This window comes from Oryctolagus cuniculus, chromosome 1, assembly GCF_051225735.1.
Source record: "Oryctolagus cuniculus isolate XC-2025 breed Fujian yellow rabbit chromosome 1, ASM5122573v1, whole genome shotgun sequence".
In the NCBI taxonomy this organism is placed as follows: domain Eukaryota; kingdom Metazoa; phylum Chordata; class Mammalia; order Lagomorpha; family Leporidae; genus Oryctolagus; species Oryctolagus cuniculus.
The window spans coordinates 80,479,104-80,503,437 of NC_142867.1; the positions used below are offsets into that span (position 1 = coordinate 80,479,104).

General features: G+C 37.4%; 1 protein-coding gene across 5 annotated transcripts in view; it reads right to left on the bottom strand.

Annotated features, from left to right (window-relative positions):
- NOX4 (NADPH oxidase 4) overlaps positions 1–24,334 on the bottom strand; it is a 208,546-nt gene that overhangs the window by 103,458 nt on the left and 80,754 nt on the right. For 4 of the 5 annotated variants that reach the window (XM_089311743.1, XM_089311732.1, XM_002708641.6 and 1 more), the window contains exons 8-9: positions 19,009–19,089; positions 1,622–1,838 (exon numbers count right to left, since the gene is read on the bottom strand). In XM_089311743.1, coding sequence (XP_089167869.1) covers positions 1,622–1,838; positions 19,009–19,089 — 298 coding nt within the window. The remainder of the gene's footprint in view (positions 1–1,621; positions 1,839–19,008; positions 19,090–24,334) is intronic. The other variant, XM_089311746.1, reaches the window with a different exon arrangement.

Below are 24,334 nucleotides of genomic sequence, written 5' to 3' on the forward strand. Positions count from 1 at the left end.
GGTCAATCTGCCTTTCTCAATGGATAGGAAAAATATCCATCATTTCTTGCGTAGCAAGTAGAAGTGCTGTAATATGCAAAGATCATATGATCAGCTAAGCAGAAATTTTCTACTTGTACATTCTGTAATATCACAGGTATTTTTGTTTTGAATTTTCAGGTACCTATAATTGAACAACAGAACCTGAAACACTCAACAAAATGAAAAGGCAACCAAAAAAATGGGAGAAATATTTGCAAGCTACACAACTGATAAAGGATTAATATCCAGGACCTATAAAGAGCTCAAGAAAGTCAATAACAACAAAACAAACAATCCATTAAGAGTTGGGCTAATGGGACCAGCACTATAGCGTAGCAGGTAAAACTCCAGTGCTGGCTAGAATCCCATACTAGCACTGGTTCGAGTCCTGGCTGCTCCAGTTCCGATCCAGCTCTCTACTATGGCTTGGGAAAGCAGTGGAAGATGGCATAGGTCCTTGGGCCCCTGCACCTGTGTGGCAGACCCAGAAGAAGTTCCAGGCTCCTGGCTTCAGATCAGTGCAACTCAAGCTGTTGCAGCCATTTGGGCAGTGAAACAGCAGATGGAAACTCTCTCTCTCTCTCTCTCTCTCTCTCTCTCTCTCTCTTTCTCTCTTTCTCTCTTTCTCTCTCTGCCTCTGCCTCTATCTCTGCCTTTCAAATAAACAAATGTTAAAAAAAAAAAAAGAAAGAAATGGCCTAAGGACTCGAATAGGCATTTGTTCAAAGGCTGAAATTCAAATGGTCAACAGACACATGAAAAAATGCTCAGGTTCATAAGACATCATGGAAATGCAAATAAAAACCACAGTGTGGTTTCATCTAACCCCAATTAGAACTGTTATCCAAAAATCAAAAAATGCTAATGTTGGAGAAGATGTGGGGAAAAGGTATCCTAATACACATCGGCAGGAATGTAAACTAGTACAACCATTATGGAAGATAATATGGAGATGCCTCAGAAATCTGAAAATAGAGCTACCATATGACCTAGACATTTTACTTCTGGGAATTTACCCAAAGTGAAATCAGCATATGGAAGGTTTATCTGTACCCTCATGTGAAACCCTGCCCTATGCAACAAAATAGATGCAACTGAAAATCATTATGGTTTGTGAAATAAGCCAGTCCCATATGTTTTCTGTGATATGTGGCAGTTAATATAGAATACAAACAAACATATAGGACATCTTGTGATATGACTGTTTTTAGCTCTGGTTTATACTCCTGTGGAACTGTGTTCTTCCTACATTTTAGTTGTTGAATGTTATGGTTAGTAGTGAATTAAGCCTGTGATTATAGAGGGGATTAAAATTACGTCTTTGCAAAAATTAAAGGAAAAAAGTAAAGGAAGGAAGAAGGGGGGTTCTGGGAAGAAGGAGGAGGGAAGAATTTATGGTTATCATTGGTTATCATCTTAGAACCATACCTATGAAATAATTGAAATCTGTTCTCTTTATATTAATAAAAATTTTTAAAAATGAAAAAGCAACATCCTTAGATATCACACATGAAAGAGTATTAAGAACATATCTAAATTTAATGTTGATCAGTTTCATGGAGTCACAGACTTGCAGAGATCAATACAGAACAAATCTGACCTGTGGAAAAGTAGCTCGGAATCTGGGCTCTTCCACACAAATCTTCATGAATGTGTTCTGAGCAAGTTCTTCTGGTTTTGAAAATTCTCCCAAGAAAGGTCCAGGCAAATGTTCTGAGTGATGCAATGGTAAGGAAATGTCTTGATGGTGAGTTTGGTTAAGACTGATGCAGCCAGGAGGGTGGGTATCTAAATTAGTTTGATACTTCAGCAGCCCCCTAAAATTCAATTAAAAAAAACACAAACAAGGAGATGAAAAAGAGTTAGAGCTGGGGAGCACAGTGAAAAAAATAAGCTCTCTTTCTAACTCTACAGAGCATTTATCTGAAATGTACATCTTACAAACAATATTTAGGAAAAATAAAGAAAATTTAAATATTTTATGAAATTCCTTTACATGGGACTACAACAAAATTTTTGGCCTTTCAAATAAATGCTACAAACATGTGGCAGAAAAGAACACATGCAATCTTTCCAAGTATTTTTGAATCTGACCGCCTTTACTTCAAGTCTATTAGGCATTCATATAATCACATACAAGTTTTCACATCAATAAACACTGTAACAATAAATACTTTGCTATAACTCCAAACACAAAGGAAAATACGGGTATCATATTTTATTTGGCTAAGGTGGGATAAAACATGCTTTGTAGATTTCCAGAGTAATGTGAAACAAAAAGAACAGGAACTGGAATCTCATCTCTCTGGTGTTCTGAAGACTGTCTCCATACACATCAATCAGGCCCTAAATTTGTTTATTTCCACCTTCTTCAAAAATAGAACCACATGAAAACCTTAAAATAATCAGGCAAGAGAGTCTAAAACCTTAAAATCCCAGGTTTTTTTTTTTTCTGTGACATTTTAAAACACATCATTTAACTCTCTGTGTTATATATTTATTATCACCAAATGGTTAAAATCTATATCATGGGGATAGTCCATTAAATGACAAACGGTATAATGCATCAAAAAAATCACTGGTATATCAGGAAATCCTGAAGCTAAAAGTAAGATTTAGAAAAGCTGAAAATTTTTTATAATGTATTTTGTTTTTATGTTAAATGGTGCTAAAAATTTTATTTCCAAAATTATCCTTTCTTTGTTTAGAGGATATTACTTTTTTTTTAATTTTTGACAGGCAGAGTGGACAGTGAGAGAGAGACAGAGACAGAGAGAAAGGTCTTCCTTTTGCCGTTGGTTCACACCCCAATGGCCGCCGCGCTGATCTGAAGCCAGGAGCCAGGTGCTTCTCCTGGTCTCCCATGCGGGTGCAGAGCCCAGGCACTTGGGCCATCCTCCACTGCACTCCCGGGCCATAGCAGAGAGCTGGCCTGGAAGAGGGGCAACCGGGACAGAATCTGGTGCCCCAACAGGGACTAGAACCCGGTATGCCGGCTCTGCAAGGCGGAGGATTAGCCTAGTGAGCCACGGCGCTGGCCAAGGATATTACTTTTAAATCACTCTTCATTCTGCCAAATCAATAATTTTCATAGCTTAAAAACTACAGCATTAAGTTTTTTACAGCTATAAAGATTTTACAAAGATAATAATTTATAACCAAAGCCATAATACAAATAATGACTCCTAATAGATCCAATATATGATACATAGGAAAGCAATGGCCAGGGTAACTGATCTCCAGCCCCCACCCACAGTCTTTTTTCCACCTTTCCTTATATTCAGTTCTTTCTCTCTTGTTGTATTTTTTTTTTTCATCCTTAAAACTCATCAACAAGAGCAGCTGTGTTCACAGGGAGTAGGATCCTGTGTCCCATATCAGATTGCCTGGGTTTGATTCCTTGCTCCAGCTCCTGACTCCACTCTCCTGCCAAGAGAGACTCTGGGAGACAGCAGGTAATAGCTCACTTAAATGGGTTTCTGCCACCCACATAGGATATCTGGGTTGCACTCCTGGCTCCTCATCTGCCCCCAGCCCAGCCCCAGTCATTGTGAGCAATTAGGGAATAAAACAGCTGACGGCAATTCATTCTCTGCCTCCCAAACAAAATTTTATTAAACAAACAATCACCACCAAAAACAAGTCATCAAGAAGTCATTAGGAAATATTCAATACATGTCAAGGCATCTAAGTATTGGACTGCATTATACAACATCATAATAGATCAAACACATACATATATTCTTTAAAGTAATACAGTAGATAGGGCCTAGTTACATAACAAATTGATGGATATTATACAAATGTGAGCTAACACTTTTATCACTAATCATACACAGAGCTCTACTCCAATAATGTAACTGTTGTAATGCTATCCTTGGACAATCCATTATTTTGATTTTGCTTCCATTACAATTACTGGTTTGCCCAAATCTGTTCCTGCTATTGATCATTCTAAGGGTAGTGGTTGATGGCAGGTTAGGTCAGAAACCTCAGGCATTTATTCTGCTGGCTATAGATTGAAGAAACATTAGCATAATACATTTAGCAATATTCCAGGTGATGCTGTGGAGTTCAAAGAGAAGTAAAATATAGCTCCTAACCTTCAAGAATCTTAAAATACGGTTTAGAATATATCTCAGGAAAAGGTAAACATAAGTCAGATCTCAGACAATAATTGCAATAGAGTAACTCAAACTCAGCGCTCTTCACTCTTCACTATTCAGCACATTAGTTCATTGGATACTCACAACATATTTAATAAAAATATAAGGAAGGGGAGAGATTAATATTTATTAACAAAGTATCATGTCAGAAATTTTAAAAACATCTCTAAGTTTCAAGGCAAAACAATCATAAAAGGCAGGTATTTTTATTCTCATCACACCAATGTAAAATCTAAAGTTTTTGCTTAGGTAAAACATTAACTAATTAGTAATCAGGGTATGGAGTTTAGACATCTGATCACTTCCTCAATCCAAGCACCTAGATAATCCAAAGCAAATCAGTTACTTCAAGAAGCAAGTATCAGAAAAGTAGCTCGAAGTGAATAAAACATGGAAATAAGGTCAGGCTGGCTGCTTCTAACTGACAGTCTTAACTTCATGCAAAGCAATGTTATTTATCCCTTCTCCAAGTCCTAATGGCATTCCAATGGATACAACACCATTGTGCTTAGAATGGCAGTGCTGTTACTATCCAGTATACCTCTTCAGGCCAGCTCAAATAAACTGCTGGCATTCTCAGCATGTAAAATTTCATCTGCCAAATCCTGACTCTTCAGAGATACATCTCTTCCACATGTATTCTCAATTCTTGAACCTTATTAATGTAAATGGTATCACACCTACCTTCAAGAAGTGCACAGGCTAATGAGGTACCAGCCTGTGGAAGTTTCTGGGATGGTGGGGATGGTCTACATCTGTGCCGCCCTTCCTAGAACCTGAAGCTTCATGTGGCTACTGGGCAACTGAAATATGGCTAGTGCAGATAAAGAGCTAGGTTTTTAATATTAGTTCTTCTTTTCTAATTTAAATTGAGTGGCCATAGCATGTGTTAACATATAAAATCAGACTTGAAAGCAGTGACAATAAGAAAAAAGATGCATTCTACTAAGAAGAAGCAGAGTGAACAAAGACATGTGGTTTATTCACAAATTAGTGGAAGGGATCAGGTATTATGCATTTATCACTTAATAAGTACATTCTCTCTACCAAACCCCACCATCCCTCCAGTAAGTTTCTGGCACAAAATAGATCTCTCCTGAATTCCTAGCAAATTAATTTTAAAAGCAAAGAATTTCTACATAATTTGTTTAATATAGTAAGTGCATCTATGAATCAAAAAAGAAGGTCTTATGTGTATTGTTCTATTTTTCATAAACAAATGATAATTTTTAAAAGATTTATTTATTTATTATTTCAAAGCCAGAGTTATAGAGAGGCAGAGGTAGAGAGAGAGAGAGAGAGAGAGAGAGAGCTCCTCCATCTGATGGTTCTCTCCCCAAACAGCCACAATGGTCAGAGCTGTGCTGATCCGAAGACAGGAGCCCAGAGTTCCCTCCGGGTCTCCCATGCGGGTGCAGGGGCCCAAGGACTTGGGCCACCTTCCACTGCTTTCCCAGGCCACAGCAGAGAGCTGGCTCGAAGTAGAGCATCCGGGACTTGAACTGGCACCCATAAGGGATGCTGGCACTGCAGGCAGTGGCTTTACCCACTACACCACAGCACTGGCCCCATCAACAAATGATAAATTAAAAGTGAAAAGCAGGAAGGCAAAAAAGTGTCACTGAGTAGTAGCCAGAATGTTTTGCCAACTTAAGACAATGGTATGAGAAGGGATGGTGGAAGGGAATACACAGATTATGTACAAACTGCACTTTTCATCATTAAATTTTAAGTTCCATTGTATTATGGTCCAAAAGAGAAATTCTGAATTATTTCTGGAATGCCTAGTGCTATCCTATCCTGAGAAATAAAGGATTTTATGGTGAACCAATATGCATGGTTGAAGATACTACTATTTTTGCACTCAAAAAAATTCTTTTAAATACGTACTTATTTATTTGAAAGGAAGATCTATAGGGAGATATATAGAGAGATCTATTTTTTGGTGTTCTTCTCAAATGGCCACAACACCCGGGTCTGGGCCAGGCAGAAGCCAGGTGCCAGGAACTCCATCCTGGTATCTCATGTGTGTGCAGGGACACAAGTACTTGGGCCATCTTCCGCTGCTTCCCCAGGCGCATTATCAAGAAGCTCGACTGGAAGAGAACAGCCAGGACTGAAGCTGTCATCACAAGCGTGGCTTAACTCACTGTGCCACAATGCTGGCCTACACTCATAAGAGTCTTAAAATGGGTTTTTAACATTCAACAGTGTTTCTAAAATGTAGGTTTCATCCCCTCCCCAAGGTGTTACAGTCATCTTTTTTTTTTCATTTCGGTTGTTTGTTTTCAATGCCTGGCTATGACAAATTCATAGAAAAGAATAGAATACTTCAATGAATCTACTGGTTTACCACATGTAAATTATAAAATATTTAATGGAAAAAGTTAAATATTATAAAATACTTTACCTGCCAAAAGAACCATAAAATTATCCTTACTTTAATTCAAACATTAAAAATTCCATATAATTTTATGTCGGTAGTGATTTCAATTCTTTATTAAAAACAGAAAAAATTGTTTTCCTTGAAACATATTTTTTTCCTGCATGTCCTCTTTTACAAACATTTTTCTTTAGAGTAAAAACATAATAACAGGTTTTTGACAGTTGTTTTCCCCATTGCTCCAAGTTAAAAAAAAAAGAGAGAGCCTAAGTCATGAAAACAAAACCAAATTCTGTATTTCAAACTCCATTGCAAAATCAACTATTCTGTACACTCCCTAAGGAGTTCTATTCTGTACACTTTGCCCTGCTCAACTGCTATTTTTAAGGTGTCTAAAATATGTTCTGTAAGCAGGTATTCAACAAACATTAATTTGATGAATAAATGAGTGACAGGGAGTATACAGACAATTTTTTGTTGTAATTGTTGTTAAAACACAAGTGAGGAGGCTGGGATTGTGGTGTAGTGGGTAGCGTCCAATATAGGCACAGGTTCATGTCCAGGCTGCTCCACATCTGAACTAGCTTCTTACTAATAGCCTGGGAAATGCAGTGGAAGATGGCCCAGGTGCTTGGGCCCCTACTACCTACATGGAAGACTGAAGAAGCTCCTGGCTTTGGCTTCGCCAGCCCTGGCACTTACAGACTTCTGGGGAGTGGAAGGTTCTCTCTATCTCTCTCACTCTTTCTCTCTTGCTCTCTCTCTCTCTCTATGACTCTTAAAAAAAAAAGTGAGGAGTTATCTCACTGAATAAACATTGATTCCGAACCAATTTTTCTACCTTCAGAAATGATGTAGAGGTTTTAGCAAATGGTATTTAGTAAAACAAACTTCAGGCTCATTCACATTTGCAGGAAGGTAGCACTCAGCCAGTCTTCAACTTACATCATCCCACTTAACCAGTATTTACTGCCAAATCCATCCTGAGATTTTAGCCTGGACCTGACCCTGAGCCATTCCTAATCTAAGCACATAGTATTCAAAAGTCAAGCCACTGAAGCCTTTGCCACCACCCCCACTTTGTCCTGTACAGTGGGCTTTCTGCCCGGGCATTCTTTCCTAAGTTCTGATACCTGAAAATATTCTCATCTTACAACTTAACCATAAAAAAGTATTGATCTGAAATTTGGTACTTCTATTCCTAAAATTGGGGAAAATAAAATCACAGTTTAAGAGGTAAAAAATACATTAACACATGCACCTTTTAGCATAAACAATTTAATGTGTAGGGAAATGCTTTGCATATACTCGATCTACACCCAATACATTCCTATATACAAGCTGTACTACTAAAAGTGACCTTATGGAAGAAAATACCACATGAGCTCAATCTTCACCATCATATGGCTGACAAGAAAATATATCAGCAAATATAATAGTTTTTAAAGTTATTATACAGAAGATACTTGAATAGTTATTTTTCAAAAAAAAAACATTTTAATATAAAATGAAAAGCCTGTTACTGGAAAATTTAAAAAGACATTGTTTATCATATTAAAAACAAGTATATGGGAAGGGAATTTGGATTCCATTTAAGAACGACTTAATTCACCCTCTACGGGAATAGTCAAAGAAAGAAAGAAAACAAATAAAGATGGAATATTTTCTTCCCTGATTGAAATAATTTGCAACCACAGAAGAGCACAGAGATCTGAACACAAATGCACCAGTCTACAATACAACCAAAATAGTCATCACTTTAAAGCTAATCCCTCTTGGGGCCCACGTTGTGGCATAATAGGTTAAAAGGCTACCTGCAGCGCCTACATCTCTTATGGGCACCTGTTCAAATCCCGGCTGCTCTACTTCTAATCCAGCTCCCAGCTGATGGGCCTGGGAAAGCAGTGGAACACGGCCCACATGCTTGGGCCCCTGCCATCCACATTGGGAGACCTGGAAGAAGCTCCTGGCTCCTGGCTTCACCCTGGCCCAGCCCTGTCTGAAATCAGCCAGGAGAAAAATTCACATAAACAACACTTATCAAGAAATATAAAACAGGCCAGTGCCTCGGCTCACTTGGCTAATGCTCCGCCTGCGGCGCTGGCACTCCCGGTTCTAGTCCCGGTTGGGGAGCCGGATTCTGTCCCGGTTGCTCCTCTTCCAATCCAGCTCTGTGCTGTGGCCCAGGAAGGCAGCGGAGCTTGGGCCCTGCACCTGCATGGGAGACCAGGAGGAAGCGCCCGGCTCCTGGCTTTGAATCGACACAGCGCACTGGCTGTGGCAGCCATTTGCGGGGTGAACCAACGGAAGGAAACATTTGTCTCTCTCTCTCTGTCTAACTCTGCCTGTCCAAAAAAAAAAAAAAAAAGAGTATAAAACAACATATACAGTATAAAACATTAGGTAATTGGAAAAAAAGAGGTTGTAATTTTGTAGCTGAATTGTAGAACTGTACAAGATCCCAGTGTTCCCTTCTCCCTAATCCCATGACATATCCATGAGTTCCAACATACAAGACCAAAATAAAAGAGAACAAAGTGGGAAATGACAAATATATAAAGTGGAAACTAGGGAAACTACAAATTTTTTGAGGGCAGGAAATTTCTTACCCATCTTTTAAATGCAATCCCTTTAACGTGTCTTTCACTTACTTTTTTCATATTTTTTCCAATCCCTTTCATATCTTGCACTCAATATGTTCTGGAATAAATAGAATTCATTATCTAACTTTTAACTAGGGATATGCTGCCCTGCTAGACTCTTATAAGTCTCCTTAATATTGAAGCATTATGGATGACAATAAGGAATAATCTGTATATTTGCTTAAATGTGACTTGAATTTCTATTGTTACTCTAAGTTGTCTTTGGTGTTATCCAGGTATCAAGTTATTTTGACAAGTATATTGATTCCTGTGCCAGAGGAATTAACATTTAATAAAAAGATTTTATTTTATTTATTTGAAAGCTAGAATCAGAGAGAGAGAGAAAAAAAGAAAGAGAGATCTTTTATTCATTGGTTCACTCCCCAAATGGCTCCAACCACTGAGGCTCGGCCAGGCCAACCCAGGAACAAGGAACACCATCATGGTCTCCCATGTGGGTGAAAGGTGCCCAAGTACTTGGACCATGATCTGCTGCTTTCCCAGCATGAAGCGGGAGCTGGATCAGAAGTAGAGCAGGTAGAACTTGAACCTGAACTCCAATTTGGAGTGCTTGTGTCACAAGCAGCAGTTTAACTTGAGGTGCCACAATGCTTCTCAAAAAGTTTGACAGGTGCCAGCCTCGCAAAAAGTTTATATCAGGATTCTTTCTTTTCTGTATTTCCTCTCCTCTGTGTGATTCCCATTTTTCTTCTTAACCTGCAATAGCAGGTACCACTCTATAGTTGGGTGATGAACTTTAAAAGGTGTGGACAGTCTTTTTAAAAGTGTATATGGGGGTGCCAGAGCTGTGGCATAGTGGGTTAGGCCTTCACCTGCAGTGCCAGCATCCCCACATGGGTGCCAGTTCGAGTCCTGGCTGCTCCACTTCCAATCCAGCTCTCTGCTGTGGCCTGGGAAAGCTGTGGAGGATGGCCCAAGTCCTTGTGCCCCTGTACCCACTTGGGAGACCCAGAAGAAGCTCCTGGCTCCTGGCTTTGGATCAGCTCAGCCATTGCAGCTAGTTGGGGAGTGAATCATCGGATGGAAGACCTCTCTCTCTCTCTGCCTCTCCTTCTCTCTCTGTGTAACTCTTTCAATTAAAATAAATAAATATTGTTAAAAAGTGTATAGAGATATCTTACTCATTAATTCCTCTTACTAAGCTAAAAGAGAATGAAATAAATGAATGTGTTCTAGATTACTGGGATAGATATTTTGCAGCCAGACTTAATTTTGTCATGAGACATAATGTATTTCTATAATTAATTACACTGACCTAATTTTTCTAGTAAGTTAGCTGATAAAAAGGGAGAAAATTACATAGGTAATTATAAATATAAAATTATATGTAGTCAATTCTATGTGTACTTTCTAATTTTTCACTAGCAGGTGTGTGGAATACAATTATTTCTCCTTATTCTATAAATGAGGAAGTTCCATAGAAAATGGATTTGCTCAATCCTCCAACAATCTCGATTCTTCTCCATCATAATCCAGGGCATCAAGCAGTTTGTTTCACAACATTTAAGGTCAACGTTGAAAATACACATGGATTAGCTACACTATTACACTAAGCTAATCAAGAAAACTGCAGGCTGAGCTGGGATTTTTTTATTCACTTTGCATTACATTATCAAATTTACCCCTCACACTTGAAAGCTAACTTAATGCCTCATCTAATTAATGGAGAGATTTTGCAGCAAAATTATGTTAAAAGGCATTGGCTTCTGAGATCTGTGAACTTAATGTGCTTTTTTATAATGTGAACAATGTCTTTTCTCCTGTTTTCTTCGCTATATTTTTAGGTAATCACTTTACAATAACACACTCTGATAATATGTATACTAACAAGGCTATCTTTTCTGTGGGATTTTTTTAATCAGCTTCTGTCAAAAGCCTAGCTTCTTTCATTGTTATTTTCATGTTATGTGGAAGAATTTTGGAAAATAAAGTATCACAAAAATGTAATTTTATGATTATATTTATCACAAGGTTATTATATTTATTATTATATACCATAATAAGCTCATACATTTAAGGAAACATTTATAAAGCAAAATTAAATCTACTACTCAACACACACACACACATATACACACACAAAAAAATACGAGGTGACTTTGAAAAGTTAGGGACAAATAAAATTAAAAGTTTCTTTGGGGTAAAAAAAAAACACTGAAATCCAAAGTTCTTAACAATATGTATTTCCATGAACTTTTTGAAGACCTTTCATTTACATACTTAAATAGATAAATTGAGAAGATGCCATAGATTTTCACTTATACAAAAAATATTTTATTCATAGGTAAGGATATCTGCCAAACTATGAATACATAATCCAATCATTCATGAAAAAAGGTAGGAATTAAAAACATAGGTTCTAGAGCCACATTTCATGGATTCAATTCTATCCTCTTCAGGTACCAGCAGAGGGGGTTTGGACAGTCATTGAAGTTAACCTTCTATGCCACATTTCCCCATTAGAAAACAGGGATGATAGCAATATTCACCTTATATTGCTGTGTTGTTTTAAACAAACAAAAACTAGTAAGTGTATGTGTGTCCTTTTCACATATAAAATTGTACCTAGACCTTGAGAATTATTATGAATAGTTTCACTGTTATCCTTCAAAATAACAATGCAATTGCTAAGCTGATCACTCTATTTGTTAGGTGAAATTCTCCTTCCACTAGTCTTTATTTGAGAAGAAAACTGCTGCAGTGAAATCACTATCCAGTGTTTTAAACTCTGGACGAAATGTGAACAGAAGATATAAAATCTGTTCATGTAATATTACAGCTCTCTAGTTTAAATACAGCTTTCAGTTTAGTAATTAAAAACTTTTTGGATGGCACACAATTTTGAGAACCTCACAAAACCTGAGGAACTCTCTCATATCGAAAATGTAAATTATGTGCTTCAAAATTCAATATAAATACATGAATATATGTGTGTATCTGTACATCTGTGTGTAGTGTGTGAATGTATTTCAGACATTTATGGATTCAATGAAGCCCAGCAATTAAGAATTTAAGTTGAAACTCCTACTATACAGAAAGAGAAAGGGTTTTGTGATAGAGATAACAGGCATCAAACGGATAGCAAGAATGTCAGATCTTTAAAAATTAGGTATCTAATTCTAAATGTTGTGGCACAGTGAGTAGAGCCACCACCTGCAATGCCAGCATCCCATGTGCTCTGGTTACAGTCCTGGCTGTTCGACTTCTAATCCAGCTCCCTGCTAATGGCCTGGGAAAAGCATCAGAAGATGGCCCATGTGATTGGAACCCTGCCACCCAAATTAGAGACCCAGAAAAAGCTTTGGCCTGGCTCAGCCCTGGCCATTATGTCTACTTGGGGAGTAAAACAGCAAATGGAAGATATTTCTCTCTCTCTCTCTCTCTCTCTCTCTCTCTCTCTCCTCTATCTCCCTGTCTTTCTGTAACTCTGACTTTCAAAAAATAAGTACATCTAAAAAAAGAGAGAGAAAAAAGAAAAGAAAAAAAAAATTAGGCACCTAGGAAGTATTAGAACAAGTTACCCATAGGAATAAACTTGGTCACTATGGTAAACACCAAAATCCTCATTCCTACTTACCATATTAGAGGACATATAATTACCATCCCTAAGCAAGTACACAATGTGTTTTATTTAAACATTCTGGCACCAAAGTACCTAATGGAGAGCACCTATTAGAGCTAAGTACTGCTTTGGGATTCTAGCTGAAGCTCTACATTAAAAGTAGCCTGTCAACTTCTTGCATCAGACTCCCAAAGCACAGGAAACAAAAGTAAAACTAAATAAATTGGGTTATATCAAACTGAGAAGCTTTCACACAGTAAAGGAAATGATTGGTAGAGTGAGGAGACGTCCAACAGAATGGAAAAAAAAATATTTGCAAACCACCTGACAAAGGATTAATATCCCAAATATATCATCAATTTTAAAAACTCAACAACAGCTCAGTAATTCTACCCTAACAAACATTTGCATAATGCTTGTGAACTTTTGAGACTAAACTATGAAACCAATTGCCTGTGATTCATTAATGTCATTGTTGACAAAGGCCTCCCACTGTGCTCTCCTGGTTTAAAGAATAATGTCTTTAGAAACACACACTTGGTAAACAATTCCTTTTAAATTCCCTAGAAAAGAGTTATTTGAGAATATAAATCACACATTATGATTAACTGTTGCCAAGAAGTAGTCCCAAATGGCAGAGAACTCTATGTAAACAAATAATTCAGGTATCACCCATACAATAATAAAAATAATTTGAGAAGTCCAGCAGAGATGCATGGAAAATTATTTACAATATTAATTTGCTCTCATTGCAAGACACAGGACCTCCTTTTCTATTTTTCCAGAATTATCACATTATAATCTTTCTCATTTAACTAAAAACATAAAATACAATCTCTACCCACGCAACACTCCAGAGCTACAGGCAGTGGGAGTGTTGACTATGAGAAGATTGCAGAGGCTAAGGTGCCAAATCTCAATGGTAATGTACTCTCAGGGTTAGGTTCTTAAACTGGGGATCTATGATTTTCATAATTTCTTTTCTCTCCAATATTCTCTTCATCAATAAGTGAATATAACATATGTATCTTTGTTGATGGCTATTTCAAATGAAAATGAAAAAATAAACATCCAGTGTAGTACACATCTGAAAGGAAGAAACAGATTTGGAATTCTTTTCCTCCGAATGTTGTCACAATTGAAATATCTTTAATACAGCACACCTCCTAGAAACATGTATTAAAATTAAGAAGAAAAAAACTCCTCTGTAAAAGGCATGCTTTTTAAGCCCAAGACAAACTTCTTTTGCTACAATCAAGTGGATTTTAGAGATTTCTGTTATAAAGCTGTTGTTCTTCAAATTAATATTCTTTTGATCTGTAAACAGTTTTGACTATATGTTCAGCCAATCACTTTGCTGATCAGAAAATCTGGGTTCTTCCAAAGTTTTGTGTCTTACTGAAAAATCCTGATTCTTCCACTTTGAGTTTCTTCCTTGCTTAGTAGTACTGGTAGTACTTGTAATTATTATTTTTCTTACTAACATTTATTCTGCCTGCTTTGCTATAGTCTTTTATTTAAACATGTGACAACCCTATGATGCAGATGATTTTATTAACCTCATTTAATATATAAACAAAAGAAAGGTTCAATTATCTGCTAAGTCCTAACAGTTATTATTCCATGTGACTCTTAACAAGCATGTTATAGTGACATCTTGGAAAAGCAAATTAATTTACCTTAAAGATCCATTTGAACACAGAAAAAGGAACATGTAAGCTTACTTACATGAAATGTGTATAGCTTTTTAGAACAACATGCAACAGATTTGCTTATAAATAATGAAAAACACCTAAAATATAAGTAACATGAATAAAAACCAGGTCAAGAGAATGGCAGAGAAAATCATGGTACAAGAAAACTGGGTCCTAAATAACACTGACTGCAATATCTATAGAGAAGAAAGTTAAGATTTCCGCTCTCTTATAGATCAAGTGCTTGGGTCCCTAGACCCACTTGAGAGACCTGGATTGGAAATCGGGCTTCAGTCTGGCATTTGAGGAGTAAACCAGCAGATAACAAACATACATCCTCTTTCTTTTTTATCTTTCCTTTCTTTCTTCTCTCTCTCCTCTCCTTTCTCTCCTCTCTCCCTCTCATCTCCACTCTCTCCTTCCCTCCATCCCTTTCAAACAAAATAAGTAAGTATTTTTTATTAAAACATAAAATTCCTCAACATCAAAAAGAAAAACAGACAGGAGCTTGATCAAGATATCTTATATGTGGCTTTCCAAATTTAATACTCTAGAAAAAAATAGGTAACCTTATAAAACCACATGAAGCAACTCCTCTGCTTAAGTGGGAAAAATAGTCAACAATTCTTTTTTTACTTCCTTTTAAAAATTTTTTAAAAATTTATGTATTATAACAAATTTCATGTATTTTATGTATACAGTTTTAAGAATATAATAATACTTCCAACACTACTCTCCTTCACTTCCACCCTTCCCCTCCTCCTTATTTTCTTATTTTATTTTTCTTTTTAATTTTTACAATGAAATACTTTCAATTTTCTTTACAATCACAAGCTTAACCCTCCAGTAAATACAGTATTCAACAAGAAGTAGTAAAACCACTGTTCCTCAAGAGTATACACAAAGAGCTATGAACAACAACCAAATCTCAAAATGTCATTTTGCTCACTTACTACTTTTTGGGGCTCTGTATATTAGTTACCACAAAATCATGGAAAACATGTGATATTTGTCTTTTGGGGACTGGCTTATTTCACTAAGCATAATGATCTCCAGTTGTACCCATGTTGTTGTGAAAGACGAGACTTCATTATTTTTTATAGCTAAATAGTACTTCATCTTTGAAGCCTAAAATAGTCTAAAATTTCTAGCCCACATTTACCCTTCAATTCTCTAAATTGCTAGAATCTTTGTAAATATTTATATTTTAAAATATGCACTATAGGATACTTTTATTCCAGTTTTTGTATTCAATTATCAATGCTGGGATACTGGAGATCATAAAATATATTGCTGTTCTACACCTCATAGCATTTAATTCAGTGATACAATTAGGAATAAACACAGCCAATAGTGATTTTTGCTGCAATCTAAAGTATACTATGTAGAAAAAATTTTACGATAAGTCCAAGAAGCTTGCTTTGAACAAGTACACTTTACTTACATAACCAACTATTAGAGAATGAAATCATCTATATATTTCAAATTAAAGATACATCTAAGTTTTTTGTTTTTTGTTTTTTTGTTTGTTTGTTTGTTTTTTTGACAGGCAGAGTGGACAGTGAGAGAGAGAGAGAGACAGAGAAAAAGGTCTTCCTTTGCCATTGGTTCACCCTCCAATGGCCACCGCGGCTGGTGCGCTGTGGCCGGCGCACCACGCTGATCCGAAGGCAGGGGCCAGGTGCTTCTCCTGGTCTCCCATGGGGTGCAGGGCCCAAGGACTTGGGCCATCCTCCACTGCACTCCCGGGCCATAGCAGAGAGCTGGCCTGGAAGAGGGGCTACCGGGACAGAATCCGGCACCCTGACCGGTTCTAGAACCCGGTGTGCCGGTGCCACTAAGCGGAGGATTAGCCTGTTGAGCCACGGTGCCGGCCCGATACATCTAAGTTTCAAACATTGTCACAAAAAATTAAATAAACTTCTTAAAGAACATTTTCTGATTTTAGCACACGGGAAAATTTACCACTAGTACTTTGTTCCCATGCCAGAAGCATAAACTATGTTGCTTTATTGAAAAAATCAAACTTCATAGAAAAAAATACACATTGTAGAACATGTTCTGTGTTTTGCATGTGCTGTATGACATTCATTTCAACATTAGAATAATTGGTTTCTTCATTTCTACCAACAGTAAGTAAAGAACCATTAATTCAACTGTAAAATAGATTGATTAGATATAGTTCATCTTGTAAATACCTTTTTGTTACTTGTACAAAGTCATCTGCCTATGATCTGGTTTTATAAAAAGAAAGTCAAATTTGAAATATGCCTTTTTATACCTCCAAAAATGGTGAAAGAATTATCAACATAATCTTCTTTACACACAAGAGGTCTGAACTGAACTTGGAAAAAAAAAAAAAGGCTCTTTTAAATTACAATTTTTTTCTTGAAGTTGTAATTTAGTAAAACATAAAGCAAAAGAACATATAATTATTTATACTAATAAATGAGGTCATTTTTTGACATTTGATATGATGGATTCTGATCCCAAATAAGTCAATATAAATATTTTTTAAATTATCAAGTCCAAATTCTCAGAAGTACAGAGTACTCCAAAAAGATACAGTCATTAGGAATAGTTGAATAAAAATGCCTAAGATTGAATCCAGGATCTATCAGTTTCAGCAAGTTATTTTGATACTACAAACCTCAGATTTTCTCATTTTAATTTTTTTAAAAGGTTTATTGATTTATTTGAAAGACAAAGTTACTAACAGAGGAAGAGAGACATAGATCTTCCATCTGCTGGTTTACTCACAAATGGCTTCTGACTGCCAGGGCTAAGCCAGTTCAAAGTTAGGAGCCAGGAGCTTCATCTGGGTCTTCCACGTGGACCAGATGCCCAAGTACTTGAGCAATGCTCCACTGCTTCCCAAGTACATTAGCAGGGAGCTGAATAGGAAGTGGAGCAGCCAGGACTTGAACACTGGCCCATATGGTATGCCAGTGTCATAGGCAGCCACTTAACCTGCTATGCCACCACACTGTCCCCAGTTTTCTCATTTTTAAAGGGGGTTTAACACTATTATATATCTTCATAAATTTCTAAGCATCAAATGACACAAAATAACTAAATATTTTTGAACTTGACATATAGGAGGCATTATGCAACTGCTGTAGAAGATGGCCCAAGTCCTTAGGCCCCTGCATCTGCATGGGAGACCCAGAAGAAGCTCCTGGCTCCTGGCTTCAGATTGGCCCAGCTTCAGCTGTTGCAGTCATCTGGGGAGTAAACCAGCAGAAGGAAGACCTCTCTCTCTCTGCCTCTGCCTCTCTGTAACTCTGCCTTTCAAATAAATAAATAAATCTTTAAAAAAATATTGGAGAAAAAAATAAAAGCAGGTCTCAACTTGTCTCTAAACACCATGTCCCCCGAAATATTTCAGGCTAAAATAAATGAGGAATGCCAGTGCTGCTACCAGGCAACATTGTTTATTGTTAGGGAAATGCATCTGGAACAGAAGGACTGCAATTGAACTGGAAAACTCTGAGACCCACAGACCCACAGACCTGTGTTCACTGTGTTCATTCAATGGAGGTCATTCCTTGAGAGGACCTGGGCTGATATCAAAACATTAGACTCTGTGTAGATTGAGTGTTACCCAAGGCAAGCTAGTCCAGACCTATCCAGAGGTCTCCTTATCATAAAACGTGAGATGTTAGTGGATGGTGAGGAGGAAGGGGAGGTAGAAAATGGTTCCTAGCAACTATAGAGAGTCTGCTGAAGCAGCACTTGGCATTATCCTGCTGATTCTGTTGGCTGACCTGTATTCTGCTATTCCTAAGGAACCTCATTCCAGATAATGGCCAATGATGTCAATATGAGCATGATACAACCCAACAACAGCCTATGATGTTCTATGAGTGTGACACAAGCAGGTTACAGCCTGTGATACACTATGATCATGACACAACCAAGCCCACTGCTGGTGGCCACACAAACATATACACACACAAAAATACATGATTTTCCTCTGCTACTACCATGGATTATTTTAGACACCCTACTTTTGAACACACTGCTTGAGCACACATACCTTGAGAATATTTTATTATTTTCTTTTTAACAAGCTTAGGATGCTTCCTTGACAGTTTGTCTTTGGTTGTTATAAAACTTTGGCTTCTTTGTAATGACTCAAGGATCTAGAACTTTTAAAACTAAAAACTGGTACTTAACATTGTTACAAATTCTGCAATACCAAGACCTTTTCTGAAAACAGAGACACTATATTTCTGAATGTATTCACTTTTTACTAATATGCTTCTAGAGCATATTAGATTGTACATCTAACGGCCTTTAAAAACCACAGTCTTTGAGAGAAGTAGCTATTGCTTTCAGTTTTAATATTTTTATGCAGGTTTCATTAAAGTAAGCTATGCTATTTCTTCTACCACTAACACTATCCTCAATTCAAAGTCACCAAACAATTTTACCACTTCCAATTAAAATTCCTAAAGTTATTTCACTACCTTATTTTTAGATACATACAGTTTTGAAAATATGCTTTAAAACTTACCCTGACACATGCAACATCAGCAGCATGTAGAAGACAAAGAAGAGGTTATGAGTATACCAGAAGATGTCATAGTTAGAAACTCTGAAAAACAAATGAATTAGTTTAATGCACCTTCATATTCCATCACACTAAAAAGATTACACATAATTTCCCAATTTAAGAAAGCTAAAATATTAATTCATCTGAGATCTATCAATATCAAAGTATTTACATATCACAGAGACAGCTAACAGAATCATAAACCACATGATTTGTTCTTTGTATTTCAAATAGTCACAATGTAAAGAATTAAAATGATAGGTTTATTATTTTTTTATAGATTTTTATTTATTTATTTGAGAGGTAGAGTTACAGACAGTAAGAGAGAGAGAGAGAGAGAAAGGTCTTCCCTCCTCTGGTTCACTCCACAGATGACCACAACAGCCAGAACTGTGCCAATCCAAAGCCAGGAGCCAGGAGCTTCCTCCAGGACTCACACACAGGTACCGGGGCTCAAGCACTTGGGCCATCCTCCACTGCTTTTCCAGGCCATAGCAGAGAGCTGGACTGGAAGAGGAGCAGCCAGGACTAGGACCGGTGCCCATATGGGATGCCAGCACCACAGGCAGAGGATTAACCTAGTGTGCACAGCGCTAGCCCCAATAGGTTTATTTTAAAGTTATGAGGTGAAGGCCAAGCTGCGGCTCAGTGGGTAAAGCCGCTGCCTTCAGTGCCAGCATCCCATATGGGTACCGGTTTCTAGTCCCAGATAGGACACTTTTGATACAACTCTCTGCTATGGCCTGGGAAGGCAGTAGAAGATGGCCTAAGTCCTTGGGCCCCTGCATCCATGTGGGAGACCGGGAAGAAGTTCTTGGCTCCTGGCTTCAGATCAACGCAGCTCCAGGAGGTAAATTCTAAGGAGTGGGATGGCTGGGTTGTATGGTAGGGTTATATTCAGGTTTCTGAGGAATCTCCAGACTGACTTCCATAGTGGCTTGACCAGTTTGCATTCCCACCAACAGTGGGTTAGTGTCCCTTTTTCCCCACATCCTCGCCAGCAACTGTTGTTGGTAGATTTCTGAATGTGAGCCATTCTAAGCGGGGTGAGGTGAAACTTCATTGTGGTTTTCATTTGCATTTCCCTGATTGCTAGTGATCTTGAACATTTTTTCATGTGCCTGTTGGCCATTTGGATTTCCTCTTTTGAAAAATGTCTATTGAGGTCCTTGGCCCATCTCTTAATTGGGTTGTTGGTTTTGTTGTTGTGGAGTTTCTTGATCTCTTTGTAGATTCTGGTTATTAACCCTTTATCTGTTGCATAGTTTGCAAATATTTTTTCCCATTCTATCAGTTGTCTCTTCACTCTCCTGACTGTTTCTTTTGCAGTACAGAAACTTCTCAATTTGGTGCAATCCCAATAGTTGATTTTGGCTTTGACTGCCTGTGCCTCCCGAGTCTTTTCCAGAAACTCTTTGCCTGTGCCAATATCTTGAAGGGTTTCTCCAATGTCCTCTAATAACTTAATGGTGTCAGGTCGTAGATTTAGGTCTTTAATCCATGTTGAGTGGATTTTTGTGTAAGGTGTAAGGTAGGGGTCTTGCTTCATGCTTCTGCACATGGAAACCCAGTTTTCCCAGCACCATTTATTGAACAGACTGTCCTTGCTCCAGGAATTGGTTTTAGATCCTTGATCAAATATAAGTTGGCTGTAGATGTTTGGATTGATTTCTGGTGTTTCTATTCTGTTCCATTGGTCTATCTATCTGTCTCTGTACCAGTACCATGCTGTTTTGATTAAAACTGCCCTGTAGTATATCCTGAAATCTGGTATTGTGATGCCTCCGGCTTTCTTTTTGTTGTACAAGATTGCTTTAGCTATTCGAGGTCTCTTGTGCCTCCATATGAATTTCAGCATCATTTTTTTCTAGATCTGTGAAGAATGTCTTTGGTATCTTGATTGGGATTCCATTGAATCTATAAATTGATTTTGGGAGAATGGACATTTTGATGATGTTGATTCTTCCAATCCATGAGCATGGAAGATTTTTCCATTTTATGGTATCCTCTTCTATTTCTTTCTTTAAGATTTTGTAATTCTCATTGTAGAGATCTTTAATCTCCTTGGTTAAGTTTATTCCCAGGTGTTTGATTGTTTTTGTAGCTACTGTGAATGGGATTGATCTTAGCAGTTCTTTCTCAGCCGTGGCATTGCTTGTGTATACAAAGGCTGTTGATTTTTGTGCATTGATTTTTATATCCTGCCAATTTGCAAAACTCCTCTATGAGTTCCAATAGTCTCTCAGTAGAATTCTTTGGATCCTCTAAGTAAAGAATCAAATCGTCTGCAAAGAGGGATAGTTTGAGTTCTTCCTTCTCAATTTGTATTCCTTGAATTTCTTTTTCTTGTCTGATGGCTCTGGCTAACACTTCCAGAAATATGTTAAATAGCAGTGGTGAGAGTGGGCATTCCTGTCTGGTACCAGATCTCAGTGGAAATACTTCCAACTTTTCCCCATTCAATAGGATGCTGGCCGTGGGTTTTTCATAAATTGCTTTGATTATATTGAGGAATGTTCCTTGCATACCCAATTTGCTTAGAATTTTCATCATGAAAGGGTGTTGAATTTTATCAAATGCTTTCTCTGCATCTATTGAGATAATCATATGGTTTTTCTTCTGCAGTCTGTTAATGTGGTGAATCACATTGATTGATTTGCGAATGTTAAACCATCCCTGCATACCAGGGATGAATCCCACTTGGTCTGGGTGGATGATTTTTCTGATGTGTTGTTGTATTCTATTGGCGAGAATTTTATTGAGGATTTTTGCATCTATGTTCATCAGGGAGATTGGTCTATAATTTTATTTCAGTGCTGCATTTTTCTCTGGCTTAGGGATTAAGGTGATGCTGGCTTCATAGAAAGAATTTGGGAGGACTCCCTCTTTTTCTATTGTTCTGAATAGTTTGAGAAGAAATGGAATTAGTTATTCTTTCAATGTCTGGTAGAAATCAGCAGTGAATCCATCTGGTCCTGGGCTTTTCTTTGTTGGGAGGGCCTTTATTACTGTTTCAATTTCTGCTTCAGTTATGGGTCTATTTAGGTTTTCTATGTCTTCATGGTTCAATTTTGGTAGATTGCATGTGTCCAGGAATCTATCCATTTCTGATAGCTTTTCCTGTTTGCTGGCATACAAGTCCTTGTAGTAATTTCTGATGAATCTTTTTATTTCTGTGGTATCTGTAGTTATGTTTCCTTTTTCATCTCTGATTTTATTGATTTGAGTCTTTTCTCTTCTTTTTTTAGTTAGTACCTTTCCAATTTCTTGATATAGGCACCTATTGCTATAAACGTGCCTCTCAATACTGCTTTTGCCGTATCCCATAAGTTTTGATATGTTGTGTTGTTATCCTCATTTACTTCCAGAAAATTTTTGATTTCTCTTTTGATTTCTTGAATGACCCAGTGTTCATTCAGGAGCATGATGTTCAGTCTCCATGTGTTTACATACTTTCTAGGGTTTCCTGAGTTGCTAATTTCCAGCTTCATTCTGCTGTGGTCTGAGAAGCTGCATGGGATGATTCTAATTCTTTTAAATTTGCTGAGACTTGCTTTATGGCCTAGTATGTGATGAATCCTAGAGAAGGTTCCATGCACTGCTGGGAAGAATGTGAATTCTTTAGATGTAGGATTGAAAGTTCTGTAGATATCTGTTAGATCCATTTGGGCAATAGTGTCGATTAAATCTGCTGTTTCCTTGTTGATCTTCTGTCCAGATGATCTGTCTATTTCTGAGAGTGGAGTATTTAAGTCCCACAGTACCATTGTATTGGAATCTAAGTCTCCCTTTAAGTCCCTTAACATATCTTTTAAATAGACCGGTGCCCTGTAATTAGGTGCATATACATTTATAATAGTTACATCTTCCTGTTGAATTGAACCTTAATCATTATATAGTGCCCCTCTTTGTCTCTCTTAACAGTTTTTGTATTAAAGTTTATTTTGTCTGATATTAATATGGCTACACCTGCTTTTTTATGTTTCTGTTGGCATGGAATATCTTTTCCCAACCTTTCACTTTCAGTCTGCATGCATCTTTGTTAGAGAGAGATGTTTCTTGTAGGCAGCAAATAGTTGGGTTGTGTTCCTTGAGCCAATCAGCCAATCGGTGTCTTTTAACTGAAAAAGTTAAGTCCATGAACGTTTAATATGACTATTGATACATAGGGACTTTGTCCTGCCATTTTCCAGGAGATATTTTCTAGTATATGCTTTGAGCTTCCTATGCTCTTTTACTGGTAGGTTTTCTTCCTTTACCTTCTTTCATATTGATGGCCGTGTTTCTGTGTTTCTGAGTGTAGCACATCTTTAAGTATCTTTTGCAGGGCCGGACGAGTGGCCACAAAGTCTTTCAATTTCTGTTTGCTATGAAAGGTCTTTATTTCACCTTCATTCACAAATGAGAGCTTAGCAGGATATAATATTCTGGGCTGGCAATTTTTCTCTCTTAGCACCTATGCTATGTCTCACCATTCCCTCCTAGCTTGTAGTGTTTCTGATGAGAAGTCTGCTGTGAGTCTAATTGGAGATCCTCTGAGAGTAATCTGACGTTTCTCTCTTGCACATTTTAGGATCTTTTCTTTATGTTTCACTGTGGTGAGTTTAATTACAACATGTCATGTTGAGGATCTCTTTTGGTCATGTTTACTAGGGGTTCTATGAGCTTCCTGTACTGGGATGTCTCTGTCATTCTCCAAACCCGGAAAGTTCTCTGCTAGTATCTCACTAAAAAGGCCTTCTAATCCTCTCTCTCTCCATGGCTTCAGGAACTCCTAGAACTCGAATGTTGGTTTTTTTAATAGTATCCTGTAGATTCCCAACAATATTTTTTCTAATTTCCTCTTCTTTTCTTTGGTTTGACTGTATGTTTTCCTGTGCTCTGTCTTCTAAGTCCGATATTCTCTCTTCTGTTTCACTGACTCTGTTTTTTAGACTTTCTAATGTGTTTTTCATTTGATCTATTGAGCTCTTCATTTCATTTTGATTTCTCTTCACTATCACACTTTCCTGTTCTACTAGTTTCTGCGTTTCATTTTGATTCTTCCTTAAAATTTCATTTTCACGAGAGAGAATTTCAATACTGTCCAATAAGGATTTCTGTAATTCAAGGATTTGCTTTTGAAAACTTCTAAATGTTCTTATCACAAATTTTTTGAAATCCATATCTTGCATTTCTTCTATCTCATCATCTTCATAATCTTGACTTGGGGTGTTTTGTTTATTTGGAGGTGTCACAGTGTCATTGTTGATCTTGTTCCCTCGATTTTTGTGTTTGTTGCTTGGCA